Raw genomic sequence first — 27689 nt, 5'->3', positions numbered from 1 at the left:
CAGTTTAAAACATATGAATAGAATCCACATATATCAACATGATTTTTAGTTAATGACTTAAAAAAACACTGTTCATTATATTCCCTTTCTGTCAGTGCTGTTGCTGATGATGGTGTCACAAAGAAGTTATGTGGCAATATCCCTATGAGATGACAGAGAACCCTCCAAACATGCCTGTCATGACACATCACGAACTCAGAAACATCAAATTTCTAATCTGCCACTCTTCCAGACATGATGTTTTATTTCAAATCAGTCTGCTTATTTGTTTTAGTTTTTGGTTTTGATGTTGGGTTTTGTTGGTTTGCTGTTTTTTTGTTTGGTTAGGGTTTTTTCCTTTCCAGATATCTGACATTTTGACTAAGTTCTAAAAAAAAGTCAGTGTCATAAATAACATCTGGATGGGGATTATCTGGCACTCCACTCAGCAAGGAGAAGCAAAAAAGTGACTAAGCAAATAACTGCTCTTTTAATCTTGTGTGTGCTCTGCTGTTTACAGCTGAGTGGCTCTACCCCATTTCCCCACATCATTATAATTCACCATCAGCTGTCCTTAACTTATCCTGTGCTGCACACCAGTAATGGCAGCTGATAGCAGCTCCGTCTGGGACTCCAGTTGTGTTCAATTGCTTTGCTGCATTTTGTTTTACTAATGGATTTCCTTCCTGCTAAATATGTCTGTGGCTTTAAATGTTCCAGAGAAACTGTGTATTGAAAAGGCTTTTATTGTGGTTTGTGCTTGCTAGTTAGTAATCCATGCATTCCCTGCAACAGATCCTCACCAGTGCCTTCCTCTCTGGCTGTTTTTCAGATAGACTCAATTTCATATCTGAGCTTCCTCTTTGTACTTAATTTATTTTTGGTAGTTAAAATCATCTTAAGTTAAGCCGAACACAAATTAAGAAAACAAAATCACTTTTGAAGTCAAAAACAGTAGAAAACTGTATTCTACTTGCACATTCCCATTAAAGTCAAGGACGCTGCACAAGCAGAAGACAGTTCAGAACAGGCTTTGATCCCTAACTACAGCTATTGTGCAAGGGGATTTATAACTTTTAGCTGCTTGGTGTAAGGACAAACGACACTTGCTTCAGTGGGAAATATTTGGTTCATTAAATTCAACAATTAGCCTCAAGAAAATCTATACATTGGATTAGTTAAATCATCTTTTACAGATACAGAAGTGCTCATTAATTAGTAGCAGGAATAATTTGAGCTTTACTGCAATATCAATCAGGATTAAATGTGTTATATAATTTATTCATTAGGCAACACAATTATGCTGCAGTTTAAAAAAAAATAGTTTTCTGTAACCAAGCAACATAAAGGAAAATACACAGCTATGCTTTATTCAGTAGCTAAAGAAATTATTACAGATGATACAACTAGGAACTTAAGCCATTAAAAGTGAAGGTGCATCAGGGCTTTCTCGCTACAATTTCGTTGAATTGAAGCTATCTTGAATATTTGAGTATCTTCATCAACACGTTTATTTTCTTCCATATCTTCAGAGGCTAAAAGATTGCTATAGCAAATTATTTTCATTGCCCCACAAATCCCTCACTGCAAAGTAAAGCAGAATTCTTTAAAAAATAGAATATGGGAAAAAGATTTCAACAGTGCAGTACACTGGAAACTTATACAAGGATACAAATAATGACTACTCTAGTTCAGGATCATCCAACAACATCAGCAAAGTAAAGCAGCATAGGTACTGTAAGAGGGTCAGGTACAATTTGATCTTCACTAATAAGCAAAAGCAAACAGAGGAACTCCAAAGCAAATCACCTCCTCCGTTTTTCTAATCCTAAGGTTAAAAGCAAGGAAGAAACGCATCAGGCAAGGGTTCTGACAAACCCACTCCTGGCCTGTCTTTTTGGTTTTTAAATACCAACAAGTACTTGCATGCAGATTTAACCCCAGTTCTAATTTCAGTTAAACTGATGCACACATCTGTGACAATTTTAGCGAAGTGGAGTTGCTGCAAAGATACATTCAAATCAGAGAAATGCTGACTGAAAAAGGCCAGAATACATTTGGGTATCTTTAGTTTTGGAGTTTAGATAGCAGAATAATACTTTAAAGTACTTTCTACTACTTGCAATAAAGGGATCAGAAGTTTGAAGGCTTTGATTGGAACTGCTAGAAAGTGCATTTGAGCTCTTGCCTAACAGCTTGGAAAGCATTAAGTTTTATTCTCAGTTTATCCTGTCACAGTAAATGACCTAAGTGACTTCAATCTGTGTTGTATGAGACTAATCCTTTGATTAGGTCTCAGCTGCATGTTTCTGCACCTAACAAAGTCTGTTATGAAACAGTTTTTCTAGGAAATTTGAAAGAAGAAATGTGAATAGATTTGTTGAAAACAAGTAATTTCAATCACAGTTGTAGTTAATTAGTAAGGAGCCAAACTTCTCTATCAATGTGGGTTTTGCTCTTTGTAATTCCTCTGATCTTCCTGACTGCCTGCTGGTATAACATCCTGAACACTTTGCATTTACAATCCTCATATCTAAAGACCTACTTAAAAAGTATCAATATGGATTAGCAAGAAAACAAAGACAGTTAAGTCAGGAATTGAACTACGTGCTTTTGTGCATGTGTACAAGTGTATTATACTCACAGACCTTTGAAGCATGGCTTTAATCTTATATCAGGGCTATATCAGAGACTGCTGTGACACTCAGAGCTGCCAGAAGCCTGGCATCCAGACGTAAAAACCTTTTTACACCTCCCCTTTTGGCCAGCATACATGATACAAGGTGTTTATAGAGAATCTAGCTGGTTGTGTGGTGCTAAAGGATCCCATCAATTATAACATTATAAATTGCTTTACACTTTTATTTTGTACCAAATATATTGGAGGAGAAGGCTACTGCTTTCATCTTTGTTGCACACAGGCCTTCAAAAGCAGGAATACTATCAAGCTGTTTTTTTGGTATTACTACATATATATATATAAATATAATTACAAAAAGTGATTAAATATATTGCTTAAGCATAAATTGTTTCTAAAGTTCAATGCAAGAAGTTTTTGATTAAATTTATGACATTTATTGCTTTAAAGAAAAATTAATAGTAAATGCAGAATGAACCCAGAAACTATTTATGATTTTGCATTTATTTGGTGAAACTTTCAGTCAAAGAAAGTGGATGTAAATTTTAAAAAGTTAGTACATTTCCTTGAGACAGCTTCACGGTATGAAACTGTAAAGTGCACCCTTGATGAAGCATTTTCTGGCTAGAAAGATTACTTTTGACAATTTTCCCACTGTGTAGCAGTAGTTCTGGATTTTTTTTCTCCTTGACTTTATCTTTCTTTAACACTCACTCTCTCTTTTCCCAAGCCCAACTCTGCTCTTTTTTTTTTTTTTTTTTTTTTTTGACTCAGGGCAGCTTTTCTTTCACTCCAGTTCAGTTCACCAAACAGAAAAACCACCAAATCGTGGTTCACATCACTCTCACACTCGTTCATGATATCAGTGATTCACACTCATTCATTCCCAACCTAAGTGGTTAACTCTGAACTGGGATCCAGAGGTGCTATGGGGTTTCTCGCTAATAATGCTGTTTATATCTGCTCTTATAATGCTGTTTATATCAGCTCTTTTTCACAGAGCTTTTGACTGTGGCTTCTGCTTCTGGGGAAGCTTTCAAAAAAGGATGATGACGAGAGTTGCCAGTGATAACTTTTGGTAGAAACTGCACTAATGTTGGCCAGTCCCTCTATGTTCTAACACTATGGTGTTAGAAATAAGCCATTATGGTATGTGCATCCTTGGTCAAAATTTCATTCCTCAGTTGTCTTCTCTTATTTTCATTTGGATACTGGGATGCAGAGCTAAATTGTACCTCTGGATTTAAGTAGCTGTTAGCAGTCATAACAATCTCTGTAGAATTCAAACCAGTCACCTTTACTACAAATTGAGCACCACAATTTAGCCACATGCTACAAGTGAAGTCCTAAGATAACATATTGTGGCATCCACATGAATATTTAGCTCTTGAAGGAGGGCTGCTACATTTTAAAAGAAGCATTAAATTAAATATTAGTAATGCAATTTCAATAGGATGATTAGCTTAATGGGTCTAGTCCTATTTCTGCAACAGGCTGGAAGAAATTGCTCAAGTGATGTAACAACACTGTGCACTGTAATTTAGTGTCTATTTATCTTGCTGTAGCAATACAACAAATATTTTTAAGAGAAATAAAATTACTTAATGCAGTATATCTTTATAAATTTAAATATTTAAATTGTCTTTCTTTAATATTTAGAGCCTTGTTTATTTTTCTGTTTTATGATTTTTTGATAAAGTTTCAATTATTTGTATCACACTCCTACTATTTGTGCTATAACAGTAACTATTTTGCTGCATAATTCAAAGTAGGGTGAACACCTTTATGACTGATTTCACAGTAGGTTTTTAAGCTGGCCAGAAAACCATGAGTTCAAGTCCCACACCAAGACTTGGACAGAAACCCAAAAGTGATACTGCAATGCAGTATTGGAGATAATTCTGCATTTGATATTCGTTCCTTAGGATGAAATGATAAGTTTGTGTTTGCTTCATTAACCTTGAGTAGTGGTCTTGTGGAAATGGTTCAAAATGATGCTTTTAAAAAATAACATATAATAACCCTATTTCCTGGTCAGCTGTCCTTTCTCCTCCTACTCAGTATTCCAAAATTCTCTTACAAGCTGTTTGTGAGCACACAGTAGTCGTTCTTTTACACATCCGATAGGTATGTCCCTATTTTGGGAAGTACTCAGAGATGAGGATAAATGTATCAGGTCACATTCTGGTTTTTCACTTCCAACACTCACTCTGGGCTGTTGAGGTTTTAAGAAAAAATGTGCACTGAAGTGACTGTTCAAAGAGTTCTGGTGATCTGGGGCACGGCAGTAAAAGTCCTGCCATCTTTGAAATTGGTAAAACATGTAGCATTGTGTTGATAAAGAGGAAAGTTTGTATTACCATTAACCAACTCTTGCATAAGGATGCAAAGGATAAAGATTCTTGAACTTTCCATTTGCTCATTTTACAGGAGTGGAAGACTGGAAAATCAATTAACATATATATGGGTAACTAGTTAGATTTTGCCCTTGTCCCTAAAGTATCTGTATGTTTCATACAGAAACTTCCACCACTTGCTTATTTGCCTAAGTATGGCATGGAATGCTTTAATGCAATGAAATAATTTAAGGCATAATGGATAGACTATTTCTAAGGAAATTTATACCTGGAAGTACAATTTACCTTGTTTTAGCTGTTAGTGAAAAACTGTGTCTGAAATTTTGTATTAGGAAGGACATGTACCAATATTGGCTATTTTATGTTTTCCAAAAAAATGACTGTTCTTGTAAGTTCTGATGAAAAGCTTCTCTGTTGTACTTAATCTTTGGTTTTTGTACATAACTTTGAAATAAGTACTACAGCTGATCATGACTAAATTTTGTTGGGCTTGTCCTGTTCTGTTTTTGCAGCTCATTCATAAAGTTCTGTAACAAGCAATTGATGTGTTCAGTATTTATTAAAAGGTCAGAGATTTGTCCTGAGATTATGTTACCCTTGTAGACTAATGTGTATTGTGCCTGGAAGCATAAAGTTCAGGGGCAGTGGCAGAAATAGTGCTTTAAGCAACAAAAACTAGTTTTATAATAGAAATTGTAATCCAGTTTTCCATTAAACTATCAAATATCTATTTGCCCAGTGCTAGCCTACATTTAGGAAATTCGTGGCTCTAAAATTAGGAAAATCTTGGTTTTTTCTGGCTGTATTAAAATGAAATGCAACAAAGCAAATGACAAGAATAAGAGACAGGTTGGAGAGGAGAGCAATAAACAGAGAGAGGGAACTAGAAAAGTAGTTGGAAATTGGTCGGCTGTTTGCAGGATGAACAATACCTTTAGGAATATCAGGCAGCAGTACCTTCACTTAGATAAGCAGAAATTTAAAGTATGGAATTTTAAGAATATAATGTAGATCTTAAAGAGAACTTACTTTCAACAACATTTCAGATTTCGAAACCATTATAAATTTGCATCTTGAGAGTTTTTAAGACTGTTTCGTTAAAGAAACTCTATGACCATGGTTTTCGATTATAGGATGTTTGGGATCAGTGTTTGAGTTATTTATACTACTCTTTGCACATTAATAAAGCCTTATTAATTGTTGATATTAATGAGACTTATATAATGGGACTAGTCACATTTTTCCATTAATTATTAATGAAATTAAAGTGATACTTTAATAATATATATATGTCTTTCTCAATTGTTTGATTGTTTTTTCCTACCCAGAAGATCAAAGTTTAAGTAAAAGCTTTCATACTAAATTTTTAAAATCTTAGTCATATTCAATTCTTGTTTGAAGTTTGAAGTCAAGCTTTTGGGCTTAGTAGGTGTCACAATCTTCTCTGTGTGCTGAAATAATGCTCACTTTTTCCCAAGCTTTTACAGAGAAATTCAGCACTTCCAAAAATTAATGAGTTGAATCATGACCTGAGAAGTTACTAGGGTGGAGCTTGAAAAAATTAATTGTGTTGTGTTTATTCCCTAGTTTGGCCAAGAACCAAATTACTTCATGCAGTCTTATACAGTCATTTATGCACAAGTTTTTTTTATTGTGCTTATATATTTCTTAGACAACCTAGATTTGCTTTCTTTCCTTTTGGAGTGGCCTGTAATATACAGCTTCTCCAGAGAATCCTCACTCCTGAAGTCTGACCAGGGCTCCAATTCAAGGAGTACATCAAGCTTTCTGTATGACTTTTTCCCTTTAATACAAAACCAAGCCAATTTCATGTGTAATAATGACTATATTTTTGATAAACAGTATTAGACATCCAATTATATAATTATGAGTGATTACAACCACCATAGTAAATATATCTGAAGTTATTTACTGTATTTCCCATAAACTGCATTAAAGATAAAAATCAGCGTTGCTACCAAAACCAATGAATTTTTACTGCTGAATTTTGCTAGTTGCTCTGAAGAAGAAAGTTGAGGAATAGCAGTGAATTTGTAATTTGTGCCCTCTGTGTTTCACCATACTCTGATATTTATTTTAGAGGTAACAGGAAAAATAAGTGCAAATAAGCATGAATAGAAAGAATGAAAAAGATATCAATACTTTTGCATTATTATTCTGATTTTTTAATATTATTATTCTATATTATTGTTTGAAGATATTACTGGAGGCAGTGTATTATTGCTGAATTTTACAACTGCAGAAGATAGATCCTTTATGATATAATAAGAAAAGCATCAATGAGTTATTCAACAAATTAGAGTTCTCACATTCCTAAAATCATAGCTCAGATTAGATTTTCAGAAAAGTTTTTAAATAGGAACAGAATGCAGGTCATTATTTTCATACCCTATAAATAATCAAAATCCTCACAAAGAGCTCAATCAGTAAACTTTTCTTGAATATCTGAAGGAAAGATGGAGATACCTTATAATTGGAAAAAAAATTACAGGGTTAAAACTGTGGACACCTTTGTAAAGAAAGAGTGTGATGCTTGCTAACTGGCAAAGATTACCACAGAACTGAGTAAACAGCTACTTGCTGGGTGTGCTCATTCAGGTCATGTTCAGTATGACTATACCAGATGTTTTACTTCAGTTGAATAATCATTTCAATAGAAGAAAATACGTAATTCTATGTACTTTTGAGAATTCCCCACTGAAAGTTATAGAAATGTTAAAAGGTGCAATGAGCTTTATGCATGGAACTAACTGGTTTTTGCATTCTTTTCTCTCACTTGCTGAAACTCGAACTTCTCAATGACTCTAGGACCGCAGCCCGGAGAGTCTAAAATTTATCAAAATAGTTTTAATTTGACCATCCAGTGATATTGGATGAGGTATTGAAGGCCGATATACTTGGCAAAACTAAACCAGATTTTAACTTGATTCAATCCTATCAAAATTTTCCTTTGTACACTGCTGTTACATAAGAACATTATCATTATTGCTGAAAGTATTGGTAGCACAGGACAAACAGACTCAAAACCCTTTCATTTTGTTTTCGGGGTTTTTTTTGCTTTGTTTTCTTCTTTAGTAATTTTTTTTTCTTCTGCAATATATAGATGATATGTTCATGACAGGTAAAAGTGAACTTTATTTACAATTCTTATGAAGATATTATATATTATTAAACTTTCCCTTTGGAAGTTTCCTTTACAGATGATATCTCAGAAACAGAATGTTAACTTTGATTGCTGATCTCAGTTCAGCATCACAGTTCTGATGTTTTATTCCCACAAAATGTAAAACACTATCAAACTCCAACAAAGATATGCATGAAGGCTCTATACCCCCTAAAATACCAAAAGGAAAGCTGAATTTATCATTGCAGGTTTAGAAAAAGCATTTTAAGATGATGCAAGGTACCTCTTTAGCCAGAGGTTCTGCTTACCCTTTTTGTTGCACTTCAGAAAGGCTGGTTAGGTAAACTAAATTGAACTGTCAATCTGGTACTCATTCTATTTAGCATTAACACTTTAAAATAAGACCCTATTTTTTCCCAGCAAATAGACCTGAGCTGAGTGGTTCAACCCATTGTCCTGATCTCTAAAATTTCTTATGATCATCCTGGGTATCAGGATAAAAAATGTAATTTCAAAGAATAAATATGCCATAACCCCAAAGATTAGGGCTGAAGTTAGTATGAAAATACTCCCATTTTAAAATACCTTCATGCTATTTTGCTCTCATAATTGCTTGCAAACTGTACATTATAATATTCTATATATCTAAAAACCGACTTGCTGATCATTAAAAGGGTGACATGCTCAACTAAGTCACAAAAAAAAAATATTTGTAAAGCCTTTATCAAATACATAACTATTAAATCTTTTCAAGCATTTCAAATCCAGATGAAACCATAAAAGCTTTTTGGTTATTCAAAAACCTTAGAAATGAAACTTAACTTCTTTGGAAGGTTTGCTTTACAATTCTTTAGTTTTAGATAAAGAGCATAAATAAATGGGAGGTAAACACAATTCTGAAAGTTATGTTAGTCAAGGGAAGGTTGTTGTGCAATATCTGTGTGTAAAGATAACTGTGTTTCCCTGCAAAGCGAAGTATCAGAATCAAGGCTAGAAAAGCCATCCTTTTGGCTCTTGCTCACATTCTGACTGTACTCGAGCCTTGTAGGGCCAAGTATCTTTAACCGTTCTTGACAAAAACAAGTCACATTTGCCATCAGCTTGTCACGGGCAATCTGACAAGGAATATTTGGTCCGGTCCAAGAATAAGGAATGATTTGTATAATCCCATTCCTTTAAATTAAAAATAAGACATGTCCCAGTACTATGCACACTAAATTAATCCTATGCAGAGATAAAGCACATACAAGTAGCTACCCTAAACACTGTACTATATCTGTGGCATGCAGAAATGGGTACAATTAAAACCTCAGTGTGTGAATCTCTCACTGATGACTCTAGACGCAGGAATGGCTTTGCATCCGAGCTGAAATAAAAACACACTTAAATAAAAAGTTACAAATTGAAAAATCCTTGCATAATACTATATTTTAATGCATATGCTAGATGTGTTCTCTCCAGTATCATCAAATTAACCTATGTAGGGGCAGCCAGTATTTCTAATGCTATGCCAGGAACTGCTGTTGAACACCCTCAAGATACTTTTATCTGTCAGACAGGCAGAGAGTAAAAGAAAGTTCCTTTTAGGGCATCAATAAAGCAGGTTTTATTGATGAACTTTCAAACATCACATCAGGATGACTAAAAATAAAATCCAGCATGAAACAGAGATATATGAAAGTGTTAAATATGCATGCAATATGGAGAAAAAATATTTTAATAATAAAATTAAAAATATTTTCAGTACTGGTTTAGTCAGTGGAAGTGTATTTGATGAAGCTTATCAACACCTTCAAGAAGCAGTTGAACTCATGATTAATAATATTCATTAAATATGGTTTGTCACATTGTACTTGTTTAGCAGTTCTTGTCTAAAGACAAAGAACTGAGAGAAAATATGAAATGTGTTGCAAGCTGGAATAGACTGTCAGTCCCCCCAGCTGGGGTGTCCTAAATCAGCAGGATTATGTCTCAGTTATGGTTTTTTAATATCCTCAGATGGAACCACATCCCTGAAAGATGGGTATTTGAAGAGGTACTGCTCAAACCCATGGGTCTGACATCACTGCAGTGGCACACCAGGTGCAGGGTTCCCGATGGTCTGCCGCTGTGCTCTGTGTTAGGGGCCAGCTCCAGCAGGATGCTGAGTGCCATCTATGCCAGCAGGCAGAGGTGCTGAGCTCCTGTTGGGAGGTAGCACACTTCCATATTTATGGTGATGTCCTACAGGGTAGGGGAAGGGGAGTTGGCATTGTCCTAAAGGAAGAAGCTGCTATTAACCCTTGAAGAAAACAGCAGACTTCTATCTCCCCTAGTCACTAACAAGCAAGAAAGTGTAGAGGACAAATCCATAATTTTTAGAAGGAAATATGAAATTTAAAATGTTAGAAGAGAAATGGAGAAGAAAATGCTGTATTTTGCACAACCTAGCTAAGGAAATGTTAGCAATAAACTTTTTCTTCTGAGATGAGACAGTTTTTCAATAATGTTACCTTTTCAATAATGTTAAAGTAGTGAAAGTCACTGAAAGAATTCAACAAAGCATGAAAAATATTTCCCTCTTAGAAGATCTGATTCTTTTCATATCTTTAGTGATGAGAATGAAGTGCTCAATAATGTGTACCATGGACGCTATAGTTAGTTGCAAGTGCAGTTGCATTTATCTTCCAGTGCAAGACAATTGATTAGCTGTTCTAAAACTCAGTACCCCATCACAACTTTTTTTAGCATTACATTGGTTTGGATGACTGTAATCCACAGCAAAATTAACATTAGGATGTGTTTTTCTTCTAAATTCAAACACTTTATTATAAAAAAATCTACCAAAGAAAACCAGGCAGCTGCCTAAGAGTTAGGTGAATTGACCTCTATTACAGGAAAACACTGATTTCTTCATAATAAAATGTGGAGCAATGTGGAATTTATACCATGCAGCACACCAGTAATGATATTTGGAAAAGGTCTTCCATCAAAAAATATCTAGGTTGCAGTTTCAACCATCTTGCATGTATAATGTAAAATGATTTCCTAATGCACTAGTAAGTGTGTCTTAGTTATTTAAAATCTAATGTCTAAAACTTGACATAATACTGTACCATTGAAGAAAGAATAAGAATAATACATAAAAATAGCATAGATGCCACTTAGTCTAATAAAAGATATGAAAAATACCCACATATGGGTTACTGAATTGAGAAGAAAAATAAAAGAAGTATGGTATCTAACTCATTAGTTCTTCAAACATTGCAGAGGGTATTGCTCAAATGTTTTTTCAAGCACCCTATCAGTCCATTCAAATACTTTAAAAAATGAACAAAGTAATTAAAATACCAAGTGGCTCTGCAGAGAACTCATGACTGAGCTCCAGTGGAAAAAACAAACAAACCAACAACAACAAACAAAAACCACAAAAACCAAACCAAAACCAAACCAAACCAAACCAAAAAAAACCCCACAAACTGCAAAACACTCTCAAAAAAAAAAAAAAAAAAGAAAAAAAAAAGAGGTGAGAGCGAGGGCAAGCTACAAGAGGGGAATACTAAAACACTGCCCAGGCATTCTGGGATGATTTTGGAAAAGGAAAAGCTGACCAGTTTGAAACTCTTGGAATATCAAAGGCCAACAAGAAGAGCTTGTGTTGCTGGTATGTCAGCAGTAAAAGAATGAACAAGTATAACTTGAGTCTGCTAATGAGTAGGGAGAGTGATTTACTGACAGTGGATGCAGAAAAAGTTGAGGTACTTTAAACATTTACCACCTCAGTCAGGGAAAGGTTTCAATCTTGAGGGAGTGGAAGAGGACTGAGACAGTGATCTACTGAGAAATTTGAGTCCAACTGTGTCCAGGATAAAACATACTGGGTTGTATTATCAGGAGCTTTACCAGTAGATTGAGAAAAGTGATACTTCCCCTTTACTCAGTACTCAGTTGACCACACATAGAATAGTGAATCCAACTTTGGAAACCTAGTGGAAACCTTTGGAAACAAGAGAAATGCTGATAAACATCAATAAGTGGCAGAGGCCACCAAGATGAATGTGGACTTGGTGACATGTCCTTTGAGGAGTGGTTGAGGAAACTGGCCTTGGCAGTGAGCCTAGAGTAGAGACAGCCTCACATGACATAATAACAGTCTTGCAATAGGTGTGAGAACATTACCAGGAGATGGAGGCAGGCTTTATACTGAGGTGCATGACAAAAGAATGAGAGACAATGCTTTCTATTGGTATAAAGAAAAAACAGTTTCAATATGAGGGTACTGGAATGGGTTGCCCAGAGAGGCTCCATCCTGGCATCCAACTGGACAAGTGCTAAGCAACTTTGAATTCTGTGTTGCTCCTGCTTTTGGCAGAAGACTGGACTAGATGACCTCCCAATTCTCCTCCTGACCTAAATGCTTCTGAATTCTATGAAAATCTGATGGTTATAAAAGATCAATCTAAGGAAAGGATTCTTTGCTATACTGGAATGGTAAAATGCTATATAGTAGAGTATGTGCCATGCTAACAGAATGCTTTCCCAAAGCAAATACATGTGAGTGATTGCTATTTAATGATTCCCATGTGATACAAAGCATTACTTGTTATACGGATTGTGCCAGTTTCTAAAAAACAAGATATAAACAAAGGGTGAGGTCCAAGAGAGGAATAAGTTAAAATCTAAATGAGGTTATGAGGATACCCCTGGTTAATAATAAATTTTAGAGATATGTTAGTTGAATCTAATCAGATATATTATCCTTCAGAAATGTCATTTTTTCCAACTGGTAACTTCATGTAGACCTCACAAGTACTCAAGATCATGAAGATCAGAATCCTTTATGAACACCTAAAAGCTGAATTGAGCTAGAGTCTGATGAAATTTTGGTTATTTAAAAGTTCGAGAAGTGGAAGTTTTTTTTGTTTTGAGGAGACAATAAAGCCCTATTTATTGCATAATACATGCAGCACCAGTTAAATGCAAATAATACTCAGACAAGATTTGTTTTTTTTTGAAATAATGATGCACAGGCTCTGTATGACTGATTTGTGGTAGCACCTGAATAAGTGTTACAATTATCAAAACAGAGTTCAGTTTGAGACTGGTAAATTATAATTTTTTCTGTTTGAAGAAAGTGTTAGTTTAGCAGCCACTGAAGTTTCTTAACCCTGCCGCCTGTATTTTTTTCTTTGTCATTTATTTGGCAGTTCTATTTTCTACATCAAATTGGAAAAGCTGAAGGCTGGAGTTTAAACAGGAGTTGATTCCACCTTTGGATTCTTTTAACCTTACATCAAGAGAAGGAAACAGTTTGGACACTTTTGCCATTCAGTGCAACCCCAGCTGTCTGTAACCCCAGTCTGGCACTTTAGGGTCATCTGTGACCTCTCTAAGACAAGAAGTTGTTTCTCTGGAAATAATTGTTTATTATACACAACTGCATTACCTAGGGTGTCATCTTGGACCTGACCTGTGGTCTGAGATGCTCATAAAAGAATAATCCCTATTAAGTACAATTCCTGTTAAAGATAGTTTTGCACAACTATACCCTGTAATATAATTTTATATTCTCACTCGGTTATCCATTTTTTTAGACTTGATCGTGTTGGGCATGTTTTGTGACATTTTTATACATATGTACACTGACAAATTTACAATGCAACTTTAGTGTACTGTATTTGAAAAGAGGATAGTGCGAAAATGCAGTAGAGAAGGATGTTTTGGAACTGTGAGCTTTTCCAGAATAATATATCTTTTGAGATAAAAAAACTTGCTGCATTAGTCAATCACCTCATTAGGAGCCCTTCTAATTTGCTGTTCAGTTCAACTTTCCTGTGACTGAATGTATTTAATAAGAAAAGTGCTTTATTAGCAAAACTGTTGCGAACTACAGTATATCAGTTTGTATTCTATGATGGGTTAGGAAGTAATTTTGGCAGCTCCTCAAAGTGGTTCTTAAACCTTTTGAGAAGGAGAAATGCTCTTTTATAGTATATATTATAATATATACATATAATTGAAAATCTACTCCTTAATTTTACTTGTAAAACTTCAGGTCAGTCATTTCTCCTGCGGTTACTCAACCTCAGTGTGCTCTCCACAGCTATGATAACTTAGTTATATCTGGTATTTTAGTGCCTGTTGAATCTAAGCAGAACCTCCCCCCAACATTTGGATAATCTATTTTCCAGGTAATAATCAAGATTAAATGTATAGAATCGCTTCTCCATCATTAAAAAAAAAACACAAACCACAAAAAAACAAAACAAACAAGCAAACCCCCCCCAAAGACAACAACAAAAACACACCTTGACATCTTTTCTTCAGATATTCCTCAGAAGTGAAAATAAAGTCCTTTATTGTTTTTATTTACAGAAAAAAATACCCCAAGGTAAAAAGAGATTAAGAATAAATATTATTGAAAAGGCAAACAATTCAATCCATTCCCTTGAAGCAGGAACAAATGCTCTTGCACATTCAAATGTTAAAGAGATTATGTTTTAAATTCAAGCAGCCACACACTATGTATTTGTCTGGCTAATAATTATGTTTTGCATATGCTGAGTTCTGCAGAGACAGTGATGCCTCTGGTAATTCTGCTACTGCAGGATCTGTGTTTTTTTATAAATGAGGTCAAAAGACAACCAAAAATGAATGTAAATAGATGTGCGTGGTCTATGGAATAGGGCCCTTAGCCTGTAACATTCTTAGTTTGTCTGGATCTTTCTGCAAAACAGCCTTGCCTACCCATCAGCTAGGAAGAGGAGTGGTCTGTGAACCATGCATTCCTTCTTTTCTCCTCTTTAAATAACTGTGAGCACAGGAGAGGGAAGCCATCCGCACACAGATCTTGATCTACAAACATCACACAAATCAGACACTAATTCTGCTTGTAGATGCAGCAGCAGTGAGTAGTTTTTAATTAACTTTTTAGGCTTTTGGGAGCAGGTCCTTAGATCCTACTTCTAATCCTGACAGGAGAAGGTATTTGCAAGTTTCAGGATAAAGAGGAACAAGGTTTCATTACAGTTTTATGGTCATCCACGAACAGTACTGAAACTCTTTTTATCTCAAAAACTACAGAACTTTTCTTTAAAACTCTGTGGGTAAAACACTAAATATGCTTCTGTGCATTATGTGCCCACGTGTTTGTTGCCATAAACAATCAGTGTAACTTACAGAAAGACTAAGGATGCTCTGCAAGGGATGCTCTGAACAGTGACCCAGCATGGACTGGCTCAGGACTGACATTACAAACAGGCTTTCATACCAGCTTCTGAGCTGCTCCATTAATCCATAGAGAAGGCTCAGAGGCTGATTTATAGATATCTGGTTTTGTACTTCAAGGTTGTTACTACTCTCTCACATGATTATGGTCATATTGTCCATGACTCCAGAAATAGTCTTTCTGGGAAGAGTTGTTCTTTCTGTTGGATAGACTTTGGTGTTTAAATTGATTCCTGGTGTATTTTATCAAGCAAAAATAACACTGGGCACTTAAAATGGAAAAAATGAACATATTTTCCTTTCTTTTATCGTTTTTCTTTATAACGGCATGGACTTCAGGTTCTCTCTTACTTTCTTTCTTTCTTGACATTTTTTAGCAAATAGACAGAATTGCAACAATGTTGTACCTTAACTGCCATGACAATAGGATTTACAGACTATTGAGTTACATGTTCTTCTGAAAGTATAAAAGGAAATGCCATAAACATGCAAAATACTAATGAGATTATCTGGCTTTTTGTTTTTTTTTTCCAGAGAGGAAGGAGTAAAGCAGATTGACATAAATGAGTTTTGAAAGGACGAAATTTGCAAGCTATTTTCAGAGATCCACTTGCATTGATTTGAATGAAAATCAGCAAAGAATGCTCTAAAAAATAATCTCAAAGGGCACAGATTCCAAAGTCTGACAACAGCTGGGAATAAGTGCTTTAGCACATGCATGTTAGTGATGAAACACATTTACATGATGATTAACAGGTTTTCAAGTAGCCTGGGTATAAGACAAAGACAAAACCCTCCAACATGTCATTATTCTGAAGTTGTCTCTGCCTGACTAATGTGTGGCTAGAAATGGAGGAAAGTTTTGTCTTTGTTTAACATGGTTTTTTTGCAGTCTTGTTATTCAGCAATAGAGATTCAGATAATACTAGATAGCAAAGGTATACTGTCTGTATGAGCACTGCTCCAATGCCTAAAGATAAGGATTCCTTAGTGTTACAAAAATTAAACTTTCCAATTTAATTCTATGAAAGTTGTTGGTATGCGAGCTAATTCCTGTGTCAGTAGGGATGATATCTTACTCTCAGGCCTTTAGGAGTGTTTCTGGCCACAGAAATAACCCACTGCCAAACAGTCCTGTGCATTGGCTCAAAAAAAAGGCCAAGATTTCATAAGCTGGTACTGTCAAGGATCAGCATTCAGATGTGTGATAAATCCTAATTTTCCAAAATCCGAATTTGAAGTAAATTCTGTTGTGTTTCTCTGAACTGACCATTTAGGCAAGACCTTCTGGTTTCCACTGCAGCCTAATCTGGCAAATCAGAGGTTTAAATGAGATAATGGCAAAATAAAAGAAAGTGCTTATATTGATTGTGTTATTATGGAGGAACAAGACAGGAAAGCAAGACATTTCACCATGTAGTCAAGTACTGAATGCAACTGTGATTTCTGGCCTAAGCTTTCCTCTGGTCATTTCCACTCACTATCAGTAATGAAATAGTTAATAATGCTGAAACTCAAATACCACCTTAGGTTTGATGATATGATGGCTCTTTGCTAACAAAAAGCCAGAACATATTCTTTGTGTGGATAACATTTCAATGTTATTATTGAAGGCAGTATCAAAACTAGGTATAATAAGATCTGTAGTTGAAATCCAGTTAATGAAACAGAAAAGCAAGACTTCGACTTTTTTCAGATTGAATTTTGCTGGTGATCTTTCCTGGTGAGATTTCACTGGGAGTTCAGTATTAATGAATCAACAAAATGAGAAATGAAAAGGCTTATTGAGAAAGTTGGTGAAGAAGCTAAAAATTGCATCTCTGTGGAAATTTTGGAGGGCAAGAAGCATTTTTTACTAGCTATGGCTATAATTCTCTTTCACAAATGAAATTTTACTTTAATTTCCAAGAAATTATTCAAATATTTATGCGATTTCCTTTTAAAAAGATCCAGTATACTAGACTAAAAAGTTCAACTGTACAAAGTCATACAACAAATAGTTCCCACCTCAGAGATTTGAACTTTTAGAGTTGCAGACAATGTGAAATAAGCGAGTAACTATAGAGCCACAATACCCCACTGTCATTGTCATTTATCTGCCTGGACTGAGGTTCACAGCTACAGTTCTGATTGCTTTTGAGATATGCAGGTTCCAGAGTCAATTAGCAATTTCCACAGTCAGCTTTATCTTGCTGCTCTGAATCCTATCCTGCCTGATTAAGCTTTTCCATACTTAGCTGGGAAGCGCATGGACTACCTAGCACATAGACTGAGTCATACACTACTAGTCAGGCATGCAGGGAAACACTTTAAAACTGGACTTGAAGCCACTAACATAAATCTAACCCACACCACCTGTCCTCTCTCATTGCTTGGAACCAGAGGGAGCAGAAATGTCAACACTGGTGGTTACTCAAAGTGCCATGTTTGAAATTTGTTTCCTATCAAATATGCAAAAGGCTGCAATTAGACAAGCAGTGGCTCTTCCCCAGTGTCTATTGTAAGGTATGATGTCTGATTCGCTCCTCTGCATCTTTTTTATATATGGGCCAATGTGGTGGAGAAGGAAAAGAACGAATAAATCTATGAATAAGAAGTATGCAATAACTCTCTACCATAATGTAACATTAGAAAGGAGCATGATAAAGATGGAAAGAGGACACAATAAAGTATGTGAAACCACACCAAAATAGACTGACAGCATCTGTTCTTTTTGTCTCATAACCCAAAACCAAATAGCTTTCACTCAACTAAAGTGGGCATATTCAAAGCAGATAAAAAATCTGTCAGCAATGCCTAATTAAAAAATGAAACTCTTTTGAGGATGTGTATCACATCACAACCTTATAGCAACATTTTACCTCAGAATGTGTCACCTTTCTTACCTTTTTGAAAGCCAGTAATAATCCTTTTTCCTTTTGGCCTAGACTAGGGAAATTTGGGGCCCTTGATAGGAGTAAATTGCCCTGTGACATTCGGAATCTGATGTAAATTATCCTACGGAAGTCCAGTGTAAGAGTTCATCTTAACACTGTACTGAAATGAAAAGACTCTTGAACCACTAGCCTGCAGGTTTTTTATTTGTGCCATGGAGGAACTCAAAACTGTCAGAATGGATTTTTCCAGATTAAGATTTGTTTTTTTTCTGTTAAAGATGCTAGTACCTATAACAGCAATTGTATTCTTCATTACTTATTAAAATTATACATATCTACTGTACCTGAACACTGAGAAAAAAGAATAATTTAGAAGTCAATTTAATTGTTATTCTATTTATTCAGATACTATTTGTTTTTATTAAAAGTCCCCTCATTTAAAATCAATTCATCTTACCTGTAAAGAAAAAGAATATATTGGAAAATCAAGGAGTTGAAAAATATGATTGAAATTGACCTATAAATAAGCTTTCTTACAAAATCTAAGAGGTGCTTTATCATAATCATTAGGTATCCTATATGAATGTGAACAAGAAGTGACCCACAGTTCCAAACAGGACATAGGAGCAGTATCTGAATGGGAATGGGTAAATGAGATATGTTGGATCCCTGAGGTATTGTCTCACTGCTGATGGTTCTCCTTGCTGTAAATCAGCAGTACTGAATGGGGAAAGGGATGCTTTTTTCGTTTTTTTTCTTAAAGCCTAAGGTAGAAGCACTGCACTACCAGATATAAGAATGGATGTCCTCATTAATTTCCAGTAGTTCAATGCCTTCAGTAATATTCTGGATTTCATCCAAGGGGTATTTTAAGAATGTCTGGAAAAAAGCCCTGCATTAAGAAAGGGGTTTTTGACAGGTTTTTGTGGGGGCAACACTTTCTTTATCAAATGCAGTCAGATAGTTATTCTTGTATCAGGGAGTCCTACACCAGTAGGGTATCAGAGAGACTGGATTCATTGACCTATCTCAACAGTTCTGGATAAGGCACTCGAAATTATGGTCAAGACTGCAGTTGCTGACCCTCATAATCTAAGAGGACTTGACACGCATGTAAGCAGCTTTCTTTCAATTGTATTTTTTATTGATTGGTAGGTTCCCACAAACAGGTGGCAAAATACCTATGCTGACTGAAGTCTAGATGCTGAGCTTCTAAATGAAGTCCTGATCTTTCTATTTAAGAACTCTTAATACCATTTTCACTTTATTCTGTCAGTATGTTTGCATAGTTTTATTTTCCTAGCCTCAAAAAGAGCTGAAAAGGCCTTAAGATAGTAGTTTGGAAATGTGCTTTGAAAATGCAAGTATGTTTAATTTGCAGTCAGTTGGGGCAAATTATTTTTTTTAAACTGAGTAAATGGCAAGTAGTTTGTGAGGTTTGTTACACTTGCACATTGCTTGATCTTATCTTTGCTCAAACCTATACTCTACCTTAGTTCTTCTCAACCACAGAGTATCTGATGTATATAGGCTAAGCTTAAATGACCCTACCTTCCTTTAACAGATATCATCTGCAAGCTTAGACATATCCCATTACCACCCACAAAGCATACTGAAAGAAGTAAAAATGTATTCTGTGTGGTACAATACTTTCTGATTATTATATATCCATTCTCAATCCCAAAATAATTATACTTTTTATCTCCAAAGTTTTACAGCTTTACCACCTCAAGCAATATTTTACATCTGTCAAGAATGATTTATGCAATAATGACTTAAACTGCAAAATAGAGTCCTCAAAGGAAGAACTGTCAATATTTTCACCATAAATAACTTTATTAAATAAGAACTGATATCCTGTATAAACAATATCTTGCCTTCAAGTATAATTCAGATCATATAGCTACAAGATTAGTGAAAAAAACTGTGAGATAGTAGGGAATTTATGATATTGTTGTTTTTGATATCAGAATATAATTTTTTAATTAAGCAGATGCTAATACCTAATGGGAAATCCTTGGGGAAAAAATGTTTCAAATAATAGTTCTTGTGACTTGTATTTATCTATTGCTCTTTTTTAAAAGAGATATTTACATTTAAAAAAAAATTACTGTGTCTTTAATCCCATGGGTACATCCAATGACAATTGTGGAGCTACCTGTGCTATGAGAACCTGTAAATTTGGACCTTTAGTTTTGTACCATCTGTTCCCATTAACCATTTTTCTCAGTAATTAACTCTTTTGGTAGCTATGTAATTGTCTACTGTGGTACTTCTTGAAGAGGACAGAGGACTAGAACTTCGCTTGGATTGTGTAAATACCCTCTAAAAGGAAAAAGAGTGCAGAGAAAATTAAACCAAAATTAAGCTATATTCTGACAGAAGTACTCTGAGAGGAGCTAGTAAGGCTTTTAGATATAAGTGTTAAAAACTGCTGGTGAAGACAGCACTGGTGTGAGTGGGACAGGGCTTACTGGGTGTCAGGTCATGCTGGGTGCCCAAGCCCAGGCCAGCTGAACAATTACCACAAAGCCAGCACAAGCATTCGATGTTTTCTCTGCACCCTCCCTAGCTTGCACGGTGAAAAGGGGAACAGGTTACTCATTTAGAAAACTGTCATACATAGAATATTTTTCTCCTTTGCCCACTCTATCTTCTGTCTCTCATGTTTAAGGCAGTGTAGATTCAAGCAATTGCCTTTTCTGAATATCAACTTGCTACAAAATCTTTTTCCCCTCCTTTGTCCCATCTTCTTTGAGTGCGTAATTGGCCAAAAGATTAAAGCAGTGAACAAACAGCAGCTTTCAGTCTTGCATCATCAAGATGTTTTAAAACTCAAGATCCTGTACTTTCATCTAGAAAAAGACTATATACCAGTAGAGAACAGCAGAATCCTCATTCCCATGTACGTGTTCAATACTATTTTTCTATAGCAAGCATTTTCTTTTAAACTGAGCTTCAAAGCTGTGACATTTTAAAATTATATGAGGTGGTATTTAGAATCAAAAAGAAAAAAACCATTATTTATAGAGTGATTCCCTTTCTGATATCTGCATTGCCGGAATTCTGATGATAGATTAGCTTTATAAGTGATCCCACTGACATTTGCTTTACTTCAAATATTAAAATAATTTAATACAATCAGTGGCTTACGTAGAGTACATGACAGTGTGATGTGGAACATGGTTTTATTTGCAGTTCACTGGACATTTAGTCAGGAGTCTGTAATCTGGTCTTCAGAAACCTCCCGTCGTTGGAACCTCAAGCAATTCACAATTTCTTGAGATGTGTTCCTCCTCTGTATGATTAGTACTATGTTAAATATTATACAATGGCTTGCCATGAAATAAAGTGTCAAATTAAACTTTTTTTTTAAATTTCATTGAAGTAACTTCAGTTACTCAATGTAGAAAGTTACATTTTTGACCTGTGCTAGAATTGACATCTGAAAATTGAAAATTGCTGAAATTGACCTCAAGTCTCATATTCAGAGCACACATGCAAAATACGCCACTAACCAGAAACTAAACTCCTGTATTTTCAAAAGGACTCTTGAAATTTACTTTTTCACAACCTGGAGGATGTCCTTGTTAGGTATCATTACTCTGTATACTGTTACAATATACAGGATATGTTAAATATGCTATATACTGAAAAATCAAATTCGAAAATTTGAAAAAGTGAAGAAAAGTGAGGTATATCTTTTTGAGTTATTTAGAATAATTATAGAATATGTCTACTAACATTCATTACATTCATCATACAGGTAGTTTCAATTTCATGACACCACATAGACTTAAGATTTTCTATCACATTTTGAAAAGAAACTGAACATCATGTGGAACAGCACAAAAAATCTGTATATGCAGGCAATCAAGCTGACAGATAGCCATGCATTTGAGTATCAGACCTCTCCTATATTTTGACAATTTTTGCCTGATTCACCGTGTTGTTTGTTTAAATTTAGCAGATCATACAGTTCCTGCTCATATTTAGACAAGTAAATATGAGGCAATTGAAATAACTACTCAGAGAAGTAAAGTTACTGAAAACACTTACGCATAAGATTGAACTCAGTGTTCAAAACTATTCACGAAAGATATGGCAATTTTTATGGACAGTGTTTCTTTGGTTTGTCTCAAACAGATTATGATCAGATTCAGAATTCAACATTTTAGAAAAGGATCTATCTATCTATCTATGGTAATTGACAGATAAGCAGTACTTTCAAATGCCTTTCCCTCCCTCCTAATGTTTTGGGAGACTTCAGGAGTTTTAAACTACCACATCTCCAAACAGTGCTCCAGGCTGATGGCTGTGAAAGTTAGCAATGACATTCTCCTTTTGCGATATTATTTTTAACACATGCCAACTTAACACAAGCACTAGGTAGATGTGTAAAAGACACACAGTGTCAGGTCTCCTGAGAAATCTATGTCCAAGGCACAACTACAACAACAAATCTTGACCAAAATCTGTTCCAGATCACCAACCCAGATCTAAGAATAAAGGGCTCTGCTGAGAATCTGCTACGAAGAGTATGCTTAAATACTTGGTAGCGTGGGTAGAATGGTTGGACTGAGTCCTATGTGAGTTATACCAGCCTAAACTAAAAATAATATTAGTTAAGTGTCTCCAAGATAACAACAGAATTATTGTGAACAGGATTTAACTCTGGGACTTTAAAATGAGAGAGCCATTGCATGTGATTCTAAAATTGATGTAAACAACACTGGCACTTCTCCCAGAACTAATTAAGCTCAGCATTGAATATTAATTTCCTTTTCCTTCTCCCAAGAGTGTACACAGCAAGAGACCAAATAAGGTACACCACAATTATCAATTACTTGAATTCATTTGAAAGATGGGTGTTTCTGTAAATAACTCTGGGTAATTAAAAAAATCAACCAACAACAAAACTCTACATGTAACTATTATGTATCATAATTACTTCACGTGTATATACTTTTAAATGTGTAAATATATTATTTTTTTTGCTCTTAACAGGAGCAAAAGGTATCAGCAGATTCAGCCATTCTGCATGTATTGAGCCTATACTGAATAATGGAGAATATATGTCTAGGCAAACCCAAATTCTGGCTCTGGAATTACTAGGACAATATCAGTAGTTCAACTGCAGGTAGTCTACAATATCTCAGCCCTGAAAAGACTTGTCCTTTCTTACAAGCTAATGCTTTCCGATGAACTGCTTTATTCTACTTTTAACTTTGTGGTAAAATACTGCATTTAATCAAGGTACGTTCCTCTTTGCTGATTACTTCACGTGTGATTTACATCTTATTCTAACTAACCAAGAGCGTACTTCTGTTCCAGAGTTGCAAACACCTGGGCTGCTTCATTCAGCTGGCGGTGAGCGTACAGTGATACTCCATACACCCACTACTCTGAGGGCAGATTCCCTTACTGATACACACAAATGTATTTCACTGGACTTCAGAGAAATTACAACCCCTCCAGCAAAGGGCTGGCCGAACACACTTCTACCAATCAACTGCTAACCAAACATGCAAAAGCTTTGAAAATAAAACCAGACTTTACCATCTTTGTGATAGTAGGTGACTTCTACTTTCCTCTCCTCTGACCCCAGCAGGGCTTGAGCAATTTGGGCAATATGATGTCTTTTGGTCTCTGGCCCATGAAGAAATCACAGGTGCAAGGTTTCTGCATGACATCTGGCCTGGAGAACCCGGTCATCTCACAGAACCCATCATTGCAGTAGATGATAGCACAATTCTGGCACTCTAGCATTAGCAATGATGAATTTTTTATCTGCAATAAAAGAAAGTGATGCATCTTTTAGTACTCTTTCAACATTTTTATAGGGTTGATTGCAGGGATGAATGCTGACAGCCCTTCTTTCACGGGGAATGCCTGAAATACAGAGATCTGCAGTCATTTAATGAAGTTTGTTTTTTTTGGGGTTTTTTTTTAAGGAAGTAAAACCACACTATCACGTCTCTGTAATCTCCTTTTGACTTCAAAATTTGTCTGTTTCAGGCTTCACTGAAGCCCAAGGAAGGAGTGCTGTCTCATCAGTTGCAACTCCAGGAAAGTCCTTGAAAAGTTAGTAGCTCCTTTTGGGGAAAAGTGAGCCTCGGGAAGGGGATTCTGATGTGAATCAGGGGATTCCTGATGTATGGTCCATCTCAGTCTACTCTGTAGGGATTTTCACTGAGAGAATCACAGTAAATTTATAGTCAGTATTCAACAAATCTATCTAGAAAGCACAGAAGAAAAAAACTTCCTAAAAACAAAATAAGGGGGTACATGAAATGAATGATTATTGGAACATTTAGCAATTCACTTAAGTTCTGTGCTTCCATCCATACCCCCTTTCCCAAACTCTCACCTCAAAGACAGGTTAAAAAGTTTGCAACTGTTCTTCTTTACCTTTCTAGCACATTAGTACCATGGTAATTATAAGTATGCAACTTGGATACACTTACTACTAATAACATTACTTTTAGTTACTTAAATTCACAAGGCAATTGCTTGTTTTATAAAAGATTCTTACATGACACAAGTAAACAGTGCTAGTCTCCAAAATTTTAAATATGTCCGTCTTTGACACAGTGACATATTTGGAATTTCATTCTTACTTTTTGCTGCGGTCGTTTCAATCACCCTGAGCTTTCATTATCACTTGCCTATTTAGCAGCTAGTGCATTATTACCGTAAAAAAAAAACACTTTGCTACATAAAAACTGGAGTAGCAACACTGACTAAGTATATAGATAAGTTAGGACTAGCACTGTTTTTTCTCAAAAAATATAAATATTCACATGCTAAATGGGTTTAAGTATATGGAAGTATATCAGCGGAATTACCTGTAAGGGTTGACACCAGACTGATACTAAAATTATGCTAAAATTTAATCAATGTACATACATCAAACGACTGTTCTAAGGAAATTCATTTTAAGCATCAAGTGTTCTTTGTTACAGCTAATAGAAAACCAAAATTCTGGCCAGGAAAAAAAACACTTCGGCTTCAGCCTCCGACAGGTAGTAAACTGCGTGGGAAAAGATCTCACAGACTATCCCTGAGGATGCATTGCACTGGTTTGATAGATATTTTTGGCTTACATACAACAAGCGAGAAATTTGACAGCTATATCAAAATGCAGTCATGACAACAAGGTAAGAGAGAATTCCTGTTTAATAACTCTTCTGCATATTTCTGTTTCCTCTAAATCAAAGTCTGAAGTTCTGCTTTATTTTGAAAAGGCAATTATTATTATCAACAGCATTAACAATCATATAATAATAAATCTAGCCTATATTTTAGACATTGCAAAGACAGCAAGATCAACATTCTGCTTTTAGAGCTATCTCACTGGTTCAGAAGAAGGTAAGAGATGTACTTCTATAGCTGTACAATATGGATACAGTCAGTGATAAAAACTATTCCTTGCAATAGTGTAGGAAAATAGCCCCAACCCCCCTCCCAAGAAAACCCCCAAACTCAAACTTAAACAAGCCCACCAGCCAAAATTTCAAGTTGGTAATCTGTATTCTAGATCAAAAACATTGCACTTCTTCTGCCGGGGTTCCCCCTCCTTACCTCCGGGATTTTCTTTGCAAGCTACAAACTTAAAAATAGTCTGGAGCTGCTGTCCATTTAGTCACAAGCAGAATAAACTACCATAGCAAATAGAAAGCGAGAACTTACTTTGCCCTTCAAATTTTCGTATGATTGTACCCAAAAATGTATTTTGTGGTGCCACATGACCTCTGCGAACAGGCATGTTTGTACAGGTCTTCGGTTTTCTGTGCACAATGACTTCTCCAAGGATCTCCTACACGGCTCCAGCCCAAAGCACCGAGCCGGCTACCCTTTGTGACAAATCATCGTCCTCTGGAGCTCGGAAATCTCTTCCCATTAGCACCACTTCTAGAGACACGCTTTTCCTATTGGAGTCAGATTCATCCCCCAGTTTCTTTCTTTTTCTTTCTTTCTCTCCTTGCTGTCTTTTCTATTTTTTTTTTTTTTTTCCTGGAGGATCTCGGACGCTATTGTCTGGGGCGGGTAGGGGTGGGGTAAGCAGGAGGAGGTGGCGGGTGGGGAAAGACAAGGGTAATCGATCTCTAGCACCAAACATCGCCAATTTTCCAAAGCAAATGGCTGTGACCGCAGTTTCCGACGCTGTAGTGGTGGTTTGAGGGCTGGAAGACTAATGTTTCCCGCTGCCGAGGGTGACGTTCCCCCCCCCGGGCTTCACCACGCGCGCAGCAGCTCGGATTACTCAAGCGTGGTTTAGCAAGAGCCAGCCAATAAATCTCTTCAAAACTCGGCGACAAACAGCGGCATCAGGAATAAGCTGCACCCCAGCAGCACCGCGACGTGCCACATCCCCCAGCGCGGCGGCTGCAGGGTCAGCGGGGACCGAGGGCGATGGCGGCGGGGGCCCCGCCACCTCCGGTAGCCCCGGCGTCCCCGCCCTCCCGGCACCGCCGGCCCCGAGCGGCCCCTGAGCCGGCCCGCCGGGGAGCCCCAGGCGCTGGCAGGGCCGGGGAGGGCGGGAGCTTGGAACACGCCCCGTCTGGGCCGGGGGCGGCGCGAGTTGGGGTCGACGCTGAGCGATGGGGGAGCGGGGGAAGGGACCACCGGAGCCCTCGGCATCCTTCCTCTCCCGGCTGGAAGGGATTGCCCCTCCTACGCAGCGTGACCCAGGCGAGGGCTTCCCCTCGCCACACGACCCCCTCGTGGGAGGAAGGGGATTCCCCCGGCGCCGAACGCTGCCCCCGGGCTGCCGAGCAGGTGCCAGCCTCCGCTCGGGGCCGAGCGAGCGGCGCGGAGGCGCGTCCGGTCCCGCGGGTGCCGGGGCTGTGCTCGGCAGGGAGCCCTCGCCCGGCCTGCGGCGGCACCGAGCGGCTGCCGAGGCCGCCCCGTCGCTGAGCCGCTGCCCGGGCCCGCGCTCCGCCCCGGGGCCAGGGCCGGGGCCGGGGCCGGGCCGGGGCCGCCTCGGGGCGCGACCACCGCTCGGAGCTGGCCGTGGTGCTGGGGCCGCCTCGCCGGCGCGCACGGAGGCGCCACTGCCCGCGCTCGGCCCGGGGAGCGCCAGCCTCGCCGCACCTGGCTCCTCTCGGCTTCTCCCGTCCCACAGGAATAGCTCGGGAGGCACCCGGGGGAAGCGGGTATTATTTTCAGGCTGTAATTAAGGCTTCCTGCAGTACCCAGGCAGAACGGTGTGCGTTCAGCACGGCTCGGCGAGGTGACGCGGGAAGGGAGACGGGGGCAGCCATGCGATGCTGGAAAGGCATCTCTAGGGTAGTGAAAAGCACCGGCGGCTTCTTAATAAACTCATAGGGCAAAAAAGAGAGGCACCTGAGCCCGTTCTTTGTAATCGCAAGCACAGGATATTGAGCCGGTGAACCACCGCTTCCCACCTGTTCTTCCACAGCACAAACAGGTGTTTCCTTATTCCGGGAGCTTTTCAGAGGTGTGGCCTTTGTGTCACTGTTACC

At 37.3% G+C, this 27689-nt stretch overlaps 1 protein-coding gene across 1 annotated transcript in view; it reads right to left on the bottom strand.

Annotated features, from left to right (window-relative positions):
• Positions 1-26714, bottom strand: part of KCNH7 (potassium voltage-gated channel subfamily H member 7) — a 211209-nt gene extending 184495 nt beyond the window's left edge. Inside the window, 4 exon segments of the mRNA XM_066322881.1 lie at positions 23761-23862; positions 23865-23958; positions 23960-23991; positions 25894-26714. Coding sequence (XP_066178978.1) covers positions 23761-23862; positions 23865-23958; positions 23960-23991; positions 25894-25969 — 304 coding nt within the window. The 5' untranslated portion in view covers positions 25970-26714.
• Between the last annotated feature and the right edge of the window lie 975 nt (positions 26715-27689).

This window comes from Sylvia atricapilla, chromosome 7, assembly GCF_009819655.1.
Source record: "Sylvia atricapilla isolate bSylAtr1 chromosome 7, bSylAtr1.pri, whole genome shotgun sequence".
Classification (NCBI taxonomy): Eukaryota; Metazoa; Chordata; class Aves; order Passeriformes; family Sylviidae; genus Sylvia; species Sylvia atricapilla.
The sequence above is the reverse complement of the archived record's forward strand: the minus strand, read 5'-3'. Positions and strand labels throughout refer to the sequence as shown.